Source organism: Mobula hypostoma, chromosome X1 (genome assembly GCF_963921235.1).
Source record: "Mobula hypostoma chromosome X1, sMobHyp1.1, whole genome shotgun sequence".
NCBI lineage: Eukaryota > Metazoa > Chordata > Chondrichthyes > Myliobatiformes > Myliobatidae > Mobula > Mobula hypostoma.
The window spans coordinates 10642393-10662980 of NC_086128.1; the positions used below are offsets into that span (position 1 = coordinate 10642393).

The window sequence follows — 20588 nt, forward strand, 5'->3', positions numbered from 1 at the left end:
ATATAATGACTAGGATATTCACAACAAGTAATGAAAATACAAAAAAGTTTGACATTTTTATACATGGTGGAGATCTCTTACCAAATCCCATGTCAAACATCCTGTCTGCTTCATCAAATACTAAATAGGTCACTCTCTGTAGGTTAGTGGCTTTCTTCTTCACATGGTCTATCAACCTCCCCTGGGAGAGGGAATGTAAGAGTGAGCAGCCTGAACAATCTGTTTAGTTATTTACACAGCATGATTTACAATGCTAAAGGACATTTCATAATAAAAATAAGACACACAAATGCAATTATTTTGCTGTTATTCCTCTTCTAGGAATTTCAATATAGATCAGATTTCAAACTGCATAATACAGCAAAATTTAAAGATATTCAATAATTATTAATTAAAATTGCCTCTTTATACATTCAACAAGAAAGAGTATACAACCACTAGTGTACAGAAATTAACACTCAAAAGAACTCTCAATGCCCATAAGCATCATTAGAGTGGCTGCCCAAGCAGAGTGTCAGCAAATCTCAGGAAAATATGATTTGAAAGTTGAATCCTTAAAAAAAATTCCTCTTAAAATAAAGATCTTTTCCTTTGAGTACAATTTCTCAATTTAACAGTGTGCAAATTATAACAACAGCACTTAAAAAGTACTTCACAGATTATAAGCCCCTATGAGATATCTACTACAGAAATACAAGTCACTTCTATTGCAAAAAAAAAAGCTACTGCACTCTTTAAGTGATTTTTTCATAGTGGCAGCAATTCAAATATCTACCTCCTTGGTTACTCTAAATAGGATAGTGTTTAAGAGCATTTTATATACTCACTGGTGTACACACGACGATTTCTGCACCTTCTTGAAGAGCTTTTGCCTGTTCCCACATACTGCCTCCACCATACACAGCCACTGACCTCAGGTTGTAGGCTTTTCCAAACTTCCGACATTCAGAATGAATCTGCATATGACAGGAAAAAACTAATTTAGTGCGAGCACACATATTGAGGAACTATTATAGGGACTGAGTGTAACTGTACCAGCCACACTTTATTACCAACTAGCTTAAAATCAGACCTTCTATTGACAGCATATAAATATGTAACTGGATTAACCCACAAATAGATTTGAATCAATTGAACCCACAAATTTAATCAACACCTAAAAAACATGACTAGTGGTTTCAACCCAGATACCTTCCTCGTCACTGTAATCATGGAACAATTTACCATAAAGTATGTGACACCTTTGAAGGAAGTGTGTGTACATGTGCCCCATAAGTCTGTATTCAAGTTAAATTGTTATTCAACCATACATGAATACAGCCAAATAAAACAGCGTTACTCTAGGGCCAAGGTGCAAAACCCAGTGCCAAAAGTCATTCACAGCACAAGCATATACAAGATAGCAAGCTCATATAAGACATCAAGCATGTATATACCGTATCCTAAGGTATCACTAAGCAATTAGAGAATCACATCCACAGCAAGTTGGTGGACCTCATTGTAGACACAGATTTAAGACAAATATAAGCACAGATACTGCTTTATCTCCAGCATCTGCAGTATTTTGCTTATGAGTACATCTACACAGGTTGAAACTCTGTGGTAGTGAAAAGAATATATAGGGAAAAGGTAATAGGGTAACTTGTGGGATTGGGGCGACCCTTACACGAAAGAAAAATGCATGTGACAAGTTCAGCTATTACGTGTTGCATATTTTACTTAAATAAGTACTCAACTTCTTAAAATTCAGAATGGCATGTCTATAAGTAAATGAAAAAGTTACATACAAATTAGATATTAAAAATAAAACAAAACTCAACAAACAAAATCATCAACCACACCTGAGGAGAAAAATTACTATTTCAAACTGGGCTTTTTAGATCAGAAGCAATTAAACACAAGTGATTTTTGATTTGCTTCCACTTATCAACACGGAACTTCTTTTAAAAAAAAACTGACCTTTTCCCTTTTCAGGAATTCCATTAGTTATTCTTACATATGATGAAATTCATTTTAAAATTATCAAAGGCTTAACTCTAAACATTGAAGATGTAAATTATCAATTAAAAGATTTAACTTCAAGGACTGATAGTACAGAACTCATCACATTGACCAGTGATACATAGATCTCATCGGCTTTCTAGATACTTATCATTACTGTACCTGTTGACAGAGTTCTCTGGTTGGGCAGACGATCACACCAATAGGTCCATCCCCTAGTTCCAGCTCCTTCTGATCCATGATGTGAATCAACATTGGCCAGATAAAGGCTGCAGTTTTACCACTACCAGTTTTGGCAATTCCAATCATGTCTCTCCCGCTCAGTGCAATGGGAACACCCTGTATCCAAACAAACATATAATGAACATTGTGACATTATTTCCTTTAACCACAATTTTGCTTTACAGAAATCTAAGAGGCTAGCACAGGTGATTGTGGAGGACCCATTTCATTTAGCAGAGACACTTCTACATGAGGACACAGATTTAAGAACAAGGATTTGAGGGGATCTGAGGAAATTTTTTTCATTTTTTAAAAAAAAGCAGTGAAAATCTGGAATTCATTGTCTGAAAATGTGATGGAGAAAGAACCACTGAGCATGATTAAAGAGTAGCTGAAAGAAGCATGAGGAACTACAATTTACAATGCTGCAAACTAAGAGCTGGGAAACGGAATAATCCACAAAAAGCCTCTTCCTGTATTGTAAATTTCCATAATTCTATGAACATCCTGAATCTTCACTTCATGGCCAATCTGAACATTGGCCAGCAAGGACCCCAAGCCATTATTGCATGCTCCATTGTATCTGCCCATCCACACTGCAGCATTGTTATGGTCTTAGGCTGAAGGGCAGCAAAACATTAAGGAGTATCATTCTCAAATGACCCTTGCACTGGAACGTCAAGCATTCCAACTTAACATTTATCAGCATTTGTGGTACAATATTATTATTATAGAAGACAAATCTGGTGGCAATCACTAGATAGAAAGTTAATGAGCAAACATTATTCAAATCAAAATAGGCACACAGATCTGTACATATCAGTGCATTTTCTGAGGAAATGTTCAATGCAGACAGTCACAACAGATTGTCCAAGACCACCACGGACTCCTTATCAAAATGTTTTGAGGACTTGGAGAATCATGGACCCTGCTCAGAATAATATTGAGGGTTGTGAAACCAAGGTTAATGAAGGAAGATACTGATCAACCTACCACACTGATTGAGTACCAGGCTCAAGGGGTCAACAGTGTACTTCTATTCGTATTACACCTGCTCCAAAATTAATACTTTCAAAAATCAACATTGTTGGTCAAGTCAGCAATAGCTCACTTGTACACAGAAATAGGCTTCTTTGTAACTTTCTGTAACACAATCAGAGGACCTCAAATTTCAAACAAACCACATGCAACATAAGAAACAACTTTTACTGACATTTCCTTTTTTTTGCAAATATCTGATATCTCTAAGTTTGGAAGTGCTAAGACCAATTGTTCTATAGTTTAAAAGATATTCTGTTGAATAGTGTTTTCAGTTGTTAGACAGGTCTGAAACTACTGTGGTTGATGCTATTGTGGCTACCATTCATGTAAATTCAGAGGGTTCCCTGTGTTATCTTCACTTTGTTGCAATCTGATCTATTCATTCAATGCTGGTGAATCAGCTACAATGATTGCCCACTTCTACACAGTTTTCATCAGTCCTATGAGATACTGGCAGGGAGTAGGAGAAGCAGGGAGGGAGGGGGCAGACATGATGGACATGGGAGAGGGGAGCAAGAGCAAAGGAGGAAGGAGCAGGAATGGCAAGGGTGAGCTCAATACATTCTAAATCAGCACAACAGATTTTATAGAACACATAGGTGAGAATAGCCCACTGATCAACTACAGATGAGATAAGGGTTCCATGGACTTAGACCAAAAGATCCTTCTGTTCTGCCATACTTTTAAATTCGACCTTCCAAAGTGAATCACTTCACACTTTTCTGGGTGGAACTCTATCTGCCACTTCTCAGCCCAGCTCTGCAACAATTTCCTGTTGTAATCTATGACAACCTTCCACACTATCCACAACTCAATTTGAGTTGTCTGCAAATTTATTAACCCACCCTTCCACTTCCTCATCCACATCATTTTATAAAAATCACAGCGCAGTGGGTCCCAGGACAGATCCCTGCAGAATAGCACTGGTCACCGACTTCCAGACAGAATACACTCCACTCTCTGCCTTCTGTGGGCAAGTCAATTCTGAATCCACACAGCCAAGATTTCCTGGATCCCATACCTCCTGACCTTCTGAAAGAGCCTACCATGGGGAACCTTGTTGAATGCCTTCATCAATTTGTTTTGTCACTTCCTCGAAGAAGTCTTGTGAAGCACAACCTACCACAACTGGAGAGCAATTTGGAAATGCTGGGAGTAAAGCTAGTTGTGATCCACACTGAATAAACATTATTAGGGAACCAGAAGGAAGTGCAAAGGTTATTAAGAGCTTGAGTTATTGAAGCTAAAATAATTAAAAGGCAGGATGTGAGCTATGGATTACTGTCCAAGACGCATGCATTTCGGCACAGATACATACAGATTAGGTAAATCAGCATGAAGCATTCTCATTACTAACTCTATCAAAGGTATAGACACAAATACCATGTTACACTCTTTGATATTTATGGTGATTTATAAGTTGAAATAAGACTTTCATGTGACACCATATCCTCCTAACCAAACAAGACCAATCATCAAATCCAGTTGGGGAAACATTCAGCTTCTGCATCCAAGGTACATGAATAAATGGTTATGGAGACAGTAGACACACTGTTTGTCATCTTCCAAAATTCCAGACTCTAAAATGATCCCCACTGAAGGCAAGAAATGTGACTAAATTACTTAGGGAAGGAGGGACAGTAAACTGCAGACCAGTCAGTCAGACAACAAAAATAAGAAAACGGCAGGAGCTTATTAAATAAGTGGCAATAGAACATTTAGAAGATGAACACAGTATTTTGCAGTTAATATGGATATATGTTAATTAGAAAGTTCGGTGAATATTCACCAGATTGAATCCTGGAATACTGAGTTTGTCATATGAGAAGTTATACAGACTGATTCTGTATTCTCAAGTTGAGAATCAGAATCAGGTTTATTATCACTGGCATGTGACGTGAAATTTGTTAACTTTGCAGCAGCAGTTCAATGCATTACATTTTTTTCCCCATTAAAGATGGCGCTGGTAACTGGCGACTTTGCGCGTACTCTCCCGAGCAAACTGCCCTCGACACTATCCTATACCTGAGAAACCCTTCTAAACCTCGAATCTAGCAAGATCAAGATCAACAACACCCTCGCGAAGCTACTGACCCAGCTGGAGACCACCGCGCCAGAACTGCTTCTTAAACTCCGGACAGCACCTGGACCCGACCAGCGAGGCCCACCACGTTCCCGAAGACCCGCGGTCTTCTACCGCGCCAGAGTGCTTGGAGATGCGGCCCATTCCGATCAGCACCTCTCTGGAGCAGATGACCACACAGAAGTGACGGCGGGGACATCAAGGTGCCCCAGACGCTTCCCTGGAGCGACCACCGTAAAGCCCCATTGGTGGTCATCCACAGCTGCACAGAATCCAGGCGTGAACTCCGGAAAGCCATTAAGGGTGCCAAGAGGCAATATTGAGCCAAGTTGGAAGCCCAGGCTAACCAGAGGGATGCCAGTAGACTGTGGCAGGGTCTAAATGAGATCACTGGGCGCGAAGAAAAGGCTGGGAATATCAATAACTGTGGCGCTTCTCTTCCTGACGAACTTAACGTATTCTACGCAAGATTCGAACAGAATAGGAGCATCCCGCTCCCTCCGGATGAACCGGACCTGGTGGCATCGAGATTCATCGTCACCGAAGAGGACGTTAGAAGGGCCTTCCTGAAGATAAATCCAAGGAAGGCGACAGGCCCAGATGGCATCCCAGGACGGGTTCTCCGGGCCTGTGCAAGCGAGCTAGCTGGAGTGTTTGCTGACATCTTCAACTGCTCCTTGCTTCAGTCTAAGATCCCCTCGTGTTTTAAGAAGGCAACGATAATCCCAGTGCTGAAGAAGAGCAAGGTGGCATGCCTGAATGACTATCGACCTGTGGCTCTGACATCAATTGCTATGAAGTGCTTCGAGCGATTGGTTATGGCACACATCAACCACAGCCTACCGGTCAACCTTGACGCTTTGCAATTCGCTACCGGAGCAACAGGTCAACGGCAGATGCCATCTCTCTGGCCCTACATTCCTCCTTAGAACACCTGGAGAATAAAGATGCATACATAAGGTTCCTTTTCATTGACTACAGCTCTGCCTTTAATACCATCATTCCAAATAAACTGATTCCTAAGCTCCAGAACCTGGGCCTTAGCACTCGGATCTGCAGCTGGATCTTCAACTTCCTCACAGACAGGACCCAGGCTGTAAAAATAGGGGACAAGCTCTCCTCTACAATTACTCTGAGCACTGGTGCCCCACAAAACTGTGTACTCAGCCCCCTGCTGTACTCACTGTACATCCATGATTGTGTAGCCAAGTTTCCATCAAACTCAATATATAAGTTTGCTGATGACACAACAATTGTAGGCCATCTCTCGGGTAATGATGAGTTTGGGTACAGAGAGGAAATTAAGAATCTGGTGGCATGGTGCGAAGATAATAACCTATCCCTCTATGTCAGCAAGACCAAGGAATTGGTTGTTGACTTCAGAAGGAGTAGCAGACCGCACGACCCAATTTACATCAGTGGTGCGCAAGTGGAACAGGTCAAAAGCTTTAAGTTCCTCGGGGTCAATATCACAAATGACCTGACTTGGTCCAACCAAGTAGAGTTCACTGCCAAGAAGGCCCACCAGCACCTTTACTTCCTGAGAAAACTAAAGAAATTTGGCCTGTCCCCTAAAACCCTCACTAATTTTTATAGTTGCACCGTAGAAAGCATTCTTCTAGGGTGCATCACAACCTGGTATGGAAGTTATCCTGTCCAAGACCAAAAGAAGCTGCAGAAGATCGTGAACTTTCTAAAATCTTTCCTAATGTTGATAGTCATTGTGATAGATGTAAAACTGAGATAGCTGTTTTGGTCTTGTTCTATATTGGAACAGTTCTGGAAGTCGGTTTTCTCAACAATTTCTAAAGCACTTAAAATTAATTTACAACCTAATAAATTAACTGTGCTTTTTGGAATAGTTCCTCAAAATATTCATGGTATTTCTGTGTCTGACCAACATGTTATTGCATTTGTTACATTGATAGCTAGGAGGGCCATTTTGTTGAAGTGGAAGGATACATCAGCTCCCACTTTGTCACAATGGTTCTCTCAAGTGATGCTATGTCTTAGTTTGGAGAAAATTAGAAGTCGAACCTTTGAACCTTTATTTGATTTTGAGAAAAGATGGGGCTCATTTGCTCGTTATTATCATTTGAGTTAATTGATATACTTTTTCCACGATCTAATTGTAAATTCTTTTGTATATTTTCTTTTCTTGCTGGCGGTTTGATGTTTATTTTTAGAAGCTTTTTGTAAGACGCATGGCTCCGGGGTTGTACATCTAATGGGTTCTCTTTTTTTTCTCACTTTTCTGCTTAGTAGGTTTTTTTTGTTATCACAAAATTTTGTTTTCAATCTTCAAGATGATGGTTTTTTTTGAGGCATTGTAAGTGTTGTTACTTCGATGTACTCATGTTATTTTTCCTATATATACAATAAAAAGATTTGAAAAGAAAGAAAAGATATATTTGTAGATATTAAGGGAATCAGGGGTTATGACATTTGTGCAGGAAAGTGTCCTGAGGTTAAAAAGTCAGCCAAAATATTACTGAATGGTGTAGCAGGCACAAGGTGCTAAATAGCCTAATTCTACTTGCATTTATCTTGTTTAATTTCCTCAAAGGTCATTCAGTTATCACACAATCTGCTATTTCATTAACTTACCTGATGTTTCACTTCATTGTTATATTATGATGTCTTAAAGCTAATTTATTGACAAAATGAAAGTGAAAATAAGAATGTTATATTGTATGTGTAACACCAGTAGCACTGTAAAGGAGACACAAGTGAGAGAGCCAGTCTCTTACCTGACACTGTATAGGAGTAGGCTGTGTGTATTCTGACTTTCGGATCTGGTGCATCAGCTGCTCATCAAAGCCGAAATGGGCGAAGCTGCTACAAGGTTTGGGAGGATCAGCACCAGAAACCTACGGAGGAAGACAGTCAATTCCATTAAATACTCTTAAAACTAAATTCTGCTCTTAAGAAATTCAGATAGAATTTCCCCAGAATCTTGTCATTTCTCAATTTTACATGACAACTTCTGAAATCAGCACCTCCAAAACAAAGAACTGCAGCAAAAGAAATAAGGTATAATTATGCAACACAAAGGTACATGCAGTTATCAACTTTTTATCAACAACAAACATAAAGCTCGAGAAGGTTTAAACCTGCATTGCAGATACACTGCAGTGTCAAAACAGCATATACCCAGCTAGTAGTTGCTCTCAATTTCCGCAAATATGCTTCATGTGATGTTACGTTATATTAGGTTACTGTCAAAACTACTTGCATAAACTTGGCATTGGCTCAGAATGGTGGTGTCAGGTGCTAGTAAAAAAACAAGCACCTCCTACAGGTTCAATCCCAACCTCAGGTGTTATGCGTATGGAGCTTCCACATTCTTCCTGTGGCTATGTGGGTTTCCCCAGGTATACCCTGGTTTCTTTCCAAAGATGTGCATTTGACAAAGACAATGTAAATTGTCCCAAGTGTGTTGGTGAGTGGTAGAATCTGAGTGGGATTGATGGAAATATGGGCAGAATACGTTACAGGGAAAATTAGCGATGGGATGAACTATTCAAAGAATGGGGTTTCCCTTCCTCTACTATTGATGCTGCCCTCATTCGCATCTCCTCCATTTTCCAAACATCCACGCTCACTCCATCTTCCCGCAGCATTAAAAGTAATAGAGTTCTTCTTGTCCTTATCTACCACTCCATGAGCCTCTGCATCCAACACATCATCCTCCACAACTTCTACCACTTCCAAAGGGGATCCTACCACTAACCATATCTTTACCTCCCCCACCTCTCTCTGCTCGCCACAGTGATCTTTGCCTCCGTGATTTCTTTGTCCATTCGTCCCTTCCCACTAATCTCTTCCTGGTACTTATCCTTGCAACGGCCTGAGTGCCACACCTGCCCATTCACCCCCATTCAGGGCCCCAAATAGTCCTTCCAGGTGAGGCAACACTTCACCTGTGAATCTGCATCAGTCATCTATTGTGCCCGGTGCTCCCGACGCGACCTCCTCTACATTGGTGAGACCTGTCGTAAGTTGGAAGATTGCTTCGTCGAGCACCTCCGCTCCAGCTGCTTAAAGCAGAACTTCCTGGTGGCCAAACATTGTAATTCCAATTCCCATTCTGACATGTCAGTCTATGGCCTCTATTTGCGCCAAGATGTGGCCTCCCTCCCTCCGGCCTTTCCAGTTTGCAGTCAAAGCTGTCCAGTTCTCAAATAAACTCATCAGCCTCTAATGATAATTCTGGTTTTCCCTCCCCTCCCCTCTTCTTCTATTCCCCACTCTGGCCTCTTACCTCTTCTCACCTGCCTATCACCTCCCCCTGGGTCCCCTCCTCCTTCCCTTTGTCCCATGGTCCACTCTCCTCTCCTATAAGATTCCTTCTTCTCCAGCCCTTTATTTTTCCAACCCACCTAGCTTCACCTATCACCTACTAGCAATCCTCCTTTCTCTCTCCCCACCCTATTTTTCTGGTGTCTTCCCCCTTCCTTTTAAGTCCTGAAGAAAGGTCTCTGGCCAAAACATCAACTGTCCAACCATTTCCATAAATGCTGCCTGACCTTCTGAGTTCCTCCAGCATTTTGTATGTGTTGCTCTGAAATGGTCTCTTTCTATGTCAGAAGAAATACAGTATAGTCAAGAACTACAGAAAAAAAAAATAAACTCAACATTTGCATTATAATCTGAACAATCAGGTTAAACCAGGAGAGCAATCCATTAGCTTCAGGGAACAACAAATAACCTGCTGGAGGAACTCAGCATCTGGTGTAGGGTCTCGACCAGAAATGTCAACAATTCCTTCCCTCCCACTGGTGCTGTTCAATACACTACTTTCCCCCAGCACCGTTTGTTGATTTAGATTCTAGCATCTACAGTCCTGTAGCCCCATTAATTCCATGCCCCTCTGTCTTAACTTCCCTGTATTCTATTAACTTATTCTTTCATGCAATTCCCCTTTGATTCTTTTTGCCATTAACCTATACTTGGACTAATTTGTGGTAGCTAGTTAACATATTTTCAGAAAGTAGGAGGAAAGAGCCCGCAAGGAAAAACACTCAATCTAGGTAATGTGTAAACTCCACTCAGACAGCACCCAGGTTACTATTGAACCCAGGTCCATGGACTAGCAAGGCAGCAGCATTAACTGATGTGCCAAAATGCTGCCTGCAGGGAGAGTTCCATATTGCACTCCACAGCTCGCTCTTTTGTTTCCTGTCATTGAGCGGAATCATGCCGACTGTGACAGGTGTTCAGCTGCTTGCTGTATTATACAGACCACTGCAGGTCCAGGTTATGCTGAGTGACAAAGGCAGGTACATCTGTCCTGCCATTCCATCAGTGGTCTCCATACAGATTTCAAAAGCAGAGCCTGACAATGTTGAACAACACTGGGAACTCTCCAGCATTATTCTGGAGAAATTGGTCTCTGATCCAAAACACAACAAACCCGGGATCTGAGTTCCCAGCCTGAAGAATAACAGAGAAAAGATATTCATTTTATTTTTATGCTTTTAATTTTCTTATTGCTTCAATTTTTTAAATTATTTTAAAAACAATCTTGATTGCCTTTTTAAAACCAGAAAAGGCTGGAAAAAGTCATAAGGTGAAACAATATTTATGGGAGAGAAATGGATCTCTCATTAGAATGATTAAAAAGTTAAAGAAAATCAAACTCATCTGAAGTTGCAAGAAAGGAATGTAGAGTATGAAAGTGTTGACTATGGTAGGGTGGAGAGTAGGAGTGACTGAATGACAGAAATGGCAGTAGTGCTGGCCGAGGGAGGGGGGGGTGAGGGCTTGTTAATTACAGCTGATCTGTCTAGAGATATGATCAGAAGATGAAGAAAAAAAGACCACTGGGAAAATATAAAACTGCCAGATTTCATTGTTAGGTCCAGTGGATAATGCACCTCGTTCAGAAGGTGAGATTTTGCACTTTAAGCTGGCTTTCACTGGAACTGTACAAGAGGCAAAGGAGAAGCAACACACAGCAAGAGTGGAATTGGAGAATTAAATGTTTCACTAAACTGCTTATTGCTTCTGGTATTTTCTGTTTTATATTCAGACTTTAGGTAACTGCATTTTTGCTTTGGCAATCAGAGAAATTAAATGACAGGCAACTGAAGCTCAATATCACTCCTGCCGGTTTGGAGAAAATGTGTTCAGTTTCTTCAGTGTAAAGGAAATACACTGAGGCTGTGATTGCAGTATCTGCTTGTGCCATAACGCACTGCCTCTGGCAGTAACAGTTCATGATGTGACCCTGGAAAACTTTGACCACCATGTACCTTTCAGTGACAGCAGGTTAAATTCACCATGGCACCTTCAAGGCATCCTTTGGTCAACTTCAAGCACATCCTTTTATCAACTGACAATCAAGACCTCAGTCCTAGCACAGAATTAAAGGTCTACGGGGCAGCAATGATCCTTGCCCTCTTATATGCATCTGTCTACAACAGGCAATTAATGCACTGGAAAAATGCCTTCAAAGCTGTCTCCCAAAAATCCTTCAAATTCACTGTAATGATAAGTAAACCATCATCAGTGTCCTCTTCCAGGTCAACAACCTCAAGTATTGAAGCCCTAGTTTCTCAGTTGGTTATGTCAGACAGGTAATATGGTTCATATATTTAACATCAAGCTCCCAAACAGTGTATTCGGAACTCTGCATGAGGGATAGAAGACTCAAGCGTGTGCTCAAAGCTTCCTTGAAGCAGCACAAACTCAGCGACTCCTGGGAATCTCTGGTGTATGATCATCAGACTAAGAGAATTCAGGATGGTATTGAGAACCTCAAAGCCATCCATAAGTACACAATGACCTGTGTGAACGGTCCGGGAAATTGCCTTGCAGAGACAAACCATTCACAACTTTGATACAGTGCTTGATACAGGGCTAAGTTTCCATTTGACTAGCTGCTCCATTACTAAAACTACCTTTGTCTATATCCATAAAATTGTCCAACTCTGCCCCTACTTCAACTTACCGTGTTTAAATCTGTTATTGCTATACTACTGAAATGCTCTCCTGCCCAACCTACCATTCACTATAATAATTCATCAAAAATATTCGATAGGCTTGTTCTTTTTTATTTGTGCTTGCCAATCTACAAAACATTCCCTTTATTTTGAGATCCCTGTCTTATTTTCAAGTCCCTCTATATTTCTTCTTTACTCCTCTCCCGAAAACCAAACTATTTTCTGCAACACTTTACACTCTTACGAACATCTTAGATTTCATTATCTAATTCTGATTTTTGTAATTAATGCAGTTTATTTAAGAGAGCATCAGCTTTTAGCTGCTTTGGTCTTAAGTTCTAATTCTTTCCTTAGAAGTCCCTCATTAAAACCCAAGACTGATCAAACCTTTGGCTACCTTTTTTAATGTGTTTCTGTGGTATGATTTCAGAATTTGTTCAATAATACTGCTTATTTCCTAAGGGGTTATATAAATTTAATTATTTACTCTTTTTAAAAAATTTATTTGTTGCACCATTGTCACGAAGTGCACTCTACCATCAAATTTAGGAACACCTGATGCTCTGGAATTCACAAGAAAAAATAACCCAAACGTAGCTGACCTCAAACTGCATGGCACAGGCATGAGTTGTCAGGAAATACGTTTGTAAGTTGTTGCACTAACATTGTTCATGTGACAGACACAAAAAAAAAGCATCACTGAAAGAAACTAAGAATGGATTTTATTAAATTCACAGTGGAAGGTGTTCCAATGCAAGATGAAATTATATCGAGCTGTAACAACATATTCCAAAAAAACATGCATTGTTCTTCATTACACAAGATCATGGGGTGTTTTTGTATGCTTGGCAAATACAAGTGGCAAATTTTGATCAAAATACAGATAGGAATTAAAAACTTTCATTTTGTCATGGAAATATACCCTTTAAAAATGTAACAATTCAGATAAGAATAAACTTGACAGAGCTGGCATTCAGATGGCATTTTTAAAATAAAATTTCTTACTACTGAATTCCATAATTCCCATTGACATAAAAAAAAGTTAGTAGATGAAAGGCTGGACTTACTCTTAAATTCAGCTTCTGCCGGAGTTCTGCCAGGGGTATGAGTGAAAGCTTTGCCAAGTCTTCATGTTCAATGTAGAAATTCTTTTCAAATGGCTGATACTCGAGCTAAATGGAATCACAAGTTATTGACTTTTCTGGCTTCTTTTAACTAGTTACAGAATGGTAAATGAGCAACATCTGAGAAATATTTATTCTAATACAATGCTTTCTTCAGTCCTCTTAAAGTGACGTAACTCTGCAACAACATTCAACAATTTTACATTGAGACTCAATTTCAAAACATTACAGAAAAGCAAAAGAGCTGAGCATACTGGGACCTCACCTAACTGACGAGGACACAAAGGTCTCTGTCGCATCCCCAGCAATCACCACTTTTAACTCTCTCAATTATCTGGGATGGAGTCCACCAGACCCTGGGGATTTCTCCATCTTAAATGTTCTTCAAGAGCCCCAATACTACTTCCTTGATATCAACCTGTCCTAGAATCATCAACACACCTACCCCTGATCTCATTATCTTCCATGTCTTTCTCCTTGGTGAATACCAATGTGGTACCTCACCCACGTCCTCTGGTTCCAGGCATAAAATCCCCCCCTTTATCTTTGACTGGTCCTATCCTCTCCCCGTTACCCTTGCTTATAATATACACTCAGCGGCCACTTTATTGAGTACACCTGTACACCGGCTCATTAATGCAAATATCTAATCAGCCAATTATGTAACTCAATGTATAAAAGCCACGCAGACATGGTCCAGAGATTCAGTTGCTATTCAGACTGAACATCAGAATGGGAAAGAAATGAGATCGAAGTCACCATGGAGTAATTGTTGGTGCCAGATGGGGTAGTTTGAATATCTCAATAACTGATTTCCTGGGATTTTCAGAGACAATAGTCTCTACAGTTTACATAGAATGGTGCAAAAAAAACCAAAAAAAAAAAAAAAAATCCAGTGAGCAGCAGTTCTGTGCATGAAAATGCCTTGTTAATGAAAGGTTAGAGGAGAGTGGCCAGACTGGTTCAAGTTGACTGGAAGGCAACAGTAACTCAAGTAACCACGCATTACAACAGTGGTGTGTAGAAGAGCATCTCTGAACACACATGTCAAACATTGAAGTGGATGGACTGCAGCAGCTGAAGACCATGAACATACATTGAGTTTATGTATTTAATGCCTTGGAATTCTACTTGTCAAGGTCACTCCATGGGCCCTTTTAGTCCTCCTGATTTTCTGCTTAAAATTCTATCCTGCTTGCTTTATATTTCCTCAAAGGCCCTGTACCATTTCAACTTTCTAAACCTTATATAAGCTTCATTTTTGCTTTCTGACTAAACTTGCAACATCTATCATCATCCAAGGTTTCAAAGTTCCTGAACCATACTATCCTTGTCTGTCTTCTTGTTAGAATCAAATTGATTCTGAATTCAGCTATTAGATGACTCTCACACGTCGGATGCAATCTTGCCCATTAATAGCTGCTCCCAATCTACTCTCCCCAGCTCTTGCCTAATACTGTTGCAATTAGGCTTTCCCCAATTTAGCTGAACTGCTTATAATTTAATTTACTGAATGCTCTACAAAATTTGGGCAGAATGTGTGGGCTAAAGAGGTCAAAGTGGTTAAGAATTTTGTTTTAAAGAAATAATCAAACTTTTCACATCAACAGCTGTCAGAAAGTTAATAGAAATACTCCATTGTGTAAGCTCCAGGAACACTGGTGAAAACCTCAGACAGTTGCAAAACAGTAAATGACATACCCCAGGGAGCCACCCGTTTTGAAAATACCTAACCCTTCCTCAAGAAAATTTCCTAGTGATTACTGTAAAAAAAAAGGATGTTTTTAAAAAAATGATAAAAAACAAGAGAATGAAACTACTCCATTAAACAGGGTATATTCAAAAGGAAGGCACAAATAGCAGACACACAATAAATTCATCCTGATGACCAATTGCTATATGGCTTAGAATTTCTTTGGATTTCCACTTACCTCACTGTGGTCAATTGGAGGCAATGGATCAATCACTTTCTTCTGTGGAGGTATGGGATTGCCATCACTATCATAGTCAATTTCTTCCTCCTCCTCTTGAATTACACCAGCATTAGGATTTTCAGCCATGTATCGAAAATAGGCTTCCTGCACATAAATGTAATCCACAAGTCAAACTGGAGAGGGTATGCAGCACTAATCATTACACTGAGCTTTTCACATACCTAAACCAATTCTTTTGAAAATACATGGAATTTCAAACAGTATTCACTAAATGGATCATATCCAACAGATAATAGCTAGGAATTGGATAAAAAGAAATTAAAATGTTGCGAATTTTATGCGCCACAGTTACCAAGACATTGGATTGCGCAGAGGGTGAGAAGAGTTTAAAAGAAGCGAGCAGGGGCAGTCAGCACATTTTTGCGCACCACAGTTCCAAGAAGACATTGGATTTCACAGAGGGAGATAGTTTAAAAGTAGCGAGCAGGGGCAGTCAGCATATTTTGCGCGTTACAGTTCCTGAGGAGACATTCGATTACAGAGAGGGAGGAAGCGTTTCAAGGAAGCGGGGGGGGGGGGTGGAGAGAAGAGGAGGGACAGTCTGCACATTTTGCGCACCACAGTTCCTGAAGAGACATTGGATTGCACATAATTAGACACTTGGCAAGGTCCAATAAAAAGAAATTAGTTTTAATTGGAGCAGGCATTGTGTGACTGGGCCAGTGTTAGAGTGGGGAGTCAAGGCTTTGGCGAGGGGAGGGTTTTTCTGTTATTTATTCTTTCTGTCTTATTGCACATTTAGCGCAGCAGGGATGCCAGGCAGGATAGTGGAATGTGGAAAGGCAGGGAGACCTCCAGTGTCACTGACAACTACACTTACAAGTAGTGTACCCATCTGCAGATTCTAACAGACAGTGTTAAGGAGTTGAAGCTGGAACTGCATGAACGCCAGTCCATACAGGGATTAGTTACACACAAGGTGCAGGACACAGGCAACTGAGTGACGGTCAAGAAGGGGAAAGGGGTTAAGGAGCCAGTGCAGACTATAGTACCCCTGCGGCCATTCCCCTCAACAACAGGTATATCACTTTGTATACCGTTTTAGGGGGAATGACCTAGCAGAGGAAAGCCACAGCAACTGGGTCGCAGGCACCAAGTCTGGCTCTGTGGCTCAGAGGGGAAGTGGGGAGATGAGGCAAACTGTAGTGATAGGGGATCCAATGGCTTTGGGAATAGAAAATGAGACTGAGAATGACGAGAATGAGATTCCTGGATGGTATGTTGCCCCTGGGTGCCAGTGTCAGGGGTATCTCAGATTGCATCCACAGAATTCATGTGGGAGGGTCATGTTCCATGTAGGTACCAATGTCACAGGTAGGAGGGGTGACAAGGTCCTGCAAAGTAAGTTCAGGGAGTTAGGTGCTAAGTTAAAGGACAGGACCTTCAGGGTTGTGGTCTCAGGAGTGCTACTCGTGCCATGTGTTAGTGAGGCCAGAAATAGGAAGGTCGTACAATTTAACACGTAACTGAGGAGGTGGTGCAGGAGGGAGGCCTTCAGATTTTTGGATCATTGGGCTCTCTTCCAGAGAAGGTGGTTCCTGTACAGAAGGGACTGTTCACACCAGAACAAGAGGGGGCACAAAGAAGGAAAGTTTGCTAGTGCTGAGGGAGGAGGGAGTTTAAAACTTGAGTTGCAGGGGGATGGGAACCAGAGCACTAGAACAGATAGTGGAAAGGCTGTGGGGAAAGATGTTATTAAGGCTACATGCAAAGTCAGGAATCAAAAGGTTGAGCATGGTGGGACTAATGTTCTGAGCTGCGTGTATTTCAATGCAAGGGGAATAGTAGGAAAGGCGGATGAGCTCAGGGCATGGATCAGCAAGGGTCAAAATTGGTCCTCTGGAAGATCAGAATGGTGATCTATGTGTGGGGCCCAAAGAGGTGGGGGAGATCTTAAATGGATTTTTTGCATCTCTATTTACTCGGGAGATGGACACAGAATCTCTCAAAGTGAAGCAAATTAGAGTGGATAAGCTCCCAGGGATGACAAGGTGTTCCCTCAGACCCTGTGGGAGGCAAATGCAGAAATTGCAGGGGCCCTGGCAGAGATACTTCAAGCATCCTTAGCCAAAGGTTCAGTGTCGGGCAATTGGAGAATAGCTAATTTTATTCCACTGTTTAAGAAAGGCTCAAAGATGAATCTGATATCAGTAGTGGGTAAATTATTAGAAGGTACTCTAAGGGACTGGATCTACAAGTATTTGGATAAATAGGGACTGATTAGGGATAGTCAACATGGCTTTATGTATGGTAGGTCGTGTTTAACCAATCTTATAGTTTTTCAAGGAAGTTACCAGGAAAGCCGATGAAAGCAAGACAATGGACATTGTCTACATGGACTTTAGCAAGGCCTTTGACAAGGTCCTGCATGGGAATTTTGGTCTAAAAGGTTTAGTCACTTGGTGTTCAAGATGAGGTCATAATTTGGATTAGACATTGGCTTCCTGAGAAAAGCCAAAGTGTGGTAGTAGATGGTTACCTCTCAGAACAGAGGCCAGTGATTAGTGGTGTTTGTCATCTATATCAACAATCTGGATGCTAATGTGGTTAACTGGATCAGCAAGTTTGCAGATGACACCAAGATTGGGGGTGTAGTGGATAGTGAGGAAAAGTATCAAACCTTGCAGTGGGATTTGGAAAAATAGGCTGATGGAATTTCATGCAGACAAGTGTGAGGTCTTGCACTTTGGTAGTACCTACAAGGCTAGGTCTTACACAATGAGCGGAAGGGCACTAAGGATTGTGGTAGAACAGAGGGATCTGGGTATAGAGATCCATAATTCCTTTAAAATGGTATCAGAGGTACATAGGACCGTAAAGAAAGCTTTTAGCATACTGGCTTGTATAAATCAATGCATTGAGTACAGGAGTCGGTATGTTATGTTGAAGTTGTATAAGATATTGATGAGACCTAATTTGGAGTATTGTGTGCAGTTTTGGTCATCTACCTACAGGAAAGATGTAAACAGGGTTGAAAGAGTACAGAGAAAATCTACAAGGATACTGCCAGGACTTGAGGACCTGAGGTAAAGGTAAAGTTTGACTAGGTTGGGACTTTATTCCCTAGAATGTAGAAGATTGCAGGGAGATTTGATAGAGGTGTACAAAATTATGTAGGGTATAGATAGGGTAAATGCAAGCAGACTTTTCCACTGAGGTTGAATGAGATTGCAACTTGAGGTCATGGGTTAAGGTTGAAAGGTAAAATGTTTAAGGACAGCATAAAGGGAATCTTCTTCACTCAGAGGGTGGTGAGAGTGTGGAACGAGCTGCCAGCACAAGTGGTGGATGCGGGCTCAATTTTAACATTTAAGGAAACTTTGGATAGGTACGTTAATTGGAGGGGTATGGAGAGCTATGGTCTAGGTGTAGGTCGATGCGTGTTCGTATGGATTAAATGGGCCAAAGGACCTGTTTCTGTGCTGTAGTGTATGAAAGGGACTTGCACTGAAAGTAATCTGAAATGCTAGGTGGCTGCCCGAATACATTATGTGGTCATGAACTTCTACTTTCTAAATGTACTTCAAAAACAGACAAAGCCAGCATGTTTTTGTGATTTTATTTCTTTCCTTTTGCCATTCATATGCATCCTGTATTTTCCATCTTTTCCCCACTAATTCATTTTCATCTATAAAATTCACTTCTCTCTCTTCAAAGACGTTTTTCACTAGATTTTATCACTCCTTATAAATCAGTAAATTGATGCATGTACATAGCAACATGGAGTAAAAAGAACTTGTTCAGGTTATGGAAGATCAGCGTCAGTGCATCATATCCCTGTGGTCATGCTGTCCTAGTGACAGAATCATCAACTCCCAGCTTTGGAATGCTGACAAACATCAGAAAAACAGCAGTAAGCACAAAATTTCCTATAAATCAGTTACTGTAAATAGCATAAAATTTTATAAAACAAGCTTGTAAATATGCACAGAGCTTAGTATTGCCCTGGCAGCACTGCTGTCAACAGACATCCATAAGTATTTTGGATCCACTTAATATTGGTAACAATGAAAAGGATATTTTTTTTCTCATTAAGTTTATAATAAAAACACATTGATTTTCATTTCTATCCATAACTTCATCTCATAATTATGTCACTTGGCTGTTGGGGAATTCACAATTATGGAATTACATTTTCTATTAACTTAAGTCCCTACAAGTATGACTATTTCGGGGAATAACTGATTAATACCAAGATTTTCAAAAATTTTTTTCTTTAACCATTTTTCTATAGCTCTCTAATTTCCTCCCTTTGCCACATTCATCACTCATCCGTAACTTTCCTAAAGGTAGTACTATGTCTTCTCTCCTTCACATTCCTATCTTGACCCTTGTCCATCTTTCCTTTTTCTTTGCTCTACCCATCTTTCTCTTAAACTCTTCTATATGTTCACCACCAGTACAATATCTCCCTTCCCTCAGTTCTTTCTGCTTCATCTTTCACACTAGCCTCTGCTAATCTTCTCATTCCCAAATAGTTGTACCCTTCCATCATTTCTTTCCAACTGGCAACTGAGTTGGAATTGCTAACTAACTCCTTCCCAGTCATCCCGCACCCCCCCCCTTCTGAACCATCCTCTCTCTCTTCCACTTCCACTCATTCAAGCAATTAGTCACATATAAGCCTTTTTTCTCTTTAATAAGTGTTCAGGTATTAGTTTCACAACTTGGTTTTCCCACTTGGCCTTAGCTCACCCTTTCATTCAGCTCCTTCTGCTCATATATGCTTTATTTGCCTATTTCCTATCTTCTCTCCATCTTTCTGCCTGCTCTCCCAAATAGTTTTCTTCATTTTTAACATTTACATTATTCTATGTTCACCTCTTTTTACTTGTTTTTATAATCAATGCATGGTATTTGTTTGAAAATACATGGTAGGGTAGAGAATGCATTGACTTATTCTTCAAAGAGATACAACACCAGCCAGTCAAACTGATGTCTTAAATATATGCAGCATGTATCAACTATACCTTTAACTAAATAGACAATTACACAAATGACCAAGGCCACATCAGAACTGTGAGATAGTCTATTGACTCATAAACTTGAGAAGCAGCAGTGGGGGAAAATGCAAATTGCATTAATAGAGCCCTCCAAAATATAAGGGATGTCGTTTAGGTTAGCTCATCAAGTCTTTACTCTGAAAACACTCAATGTGGTGAAGAACAAAGCTTTT

The 20588-nt window shown here is 40.4% G+C and overlaps 1 protein-coding gene across 3 annotated transcripts in view; it reads right to left on the reverse strand.

Moving 5' to 3' along the window:
- The window catches only part of ddx42 (DEAD (Asp-Glu-Ala-Asp) box helicase 42), a 67536-nt gene that overhangs the window by 29873 nt on the left and 17075 nt on the right, over positions 1 to 20588 (reverse strand). For all 3 annotated transcript variants that reach the window (XM_063037484.1, XM_063037485.1, XM_063037486.1), the window contains 6 exons: positions 15350 to 15496; positions 13362 to 13466; positions 8098 to 8217; positions 2164 to 2340; positions 828 to 956; positions 82 to 181 (listed from right to left, as the gene is read on the reverse strand). In XM_063037484.1, coding sequence (XP_062893554.1) covers positions 82 to 181; positions 828 to 956; positions 2164 to 2340; positions 8098 to 8217; positions 13362 to 13466; positions 15350 to 15496 — 778 coding nt within the window. The remainder of the gene's footprint in view (positions 1 to 81; positions 182 to 827; positions 957 to 2163; positions 2341 to 8097; positions 8218 to 13361; positions 13467 to 15349; positions 15497 to 20588) is intronic.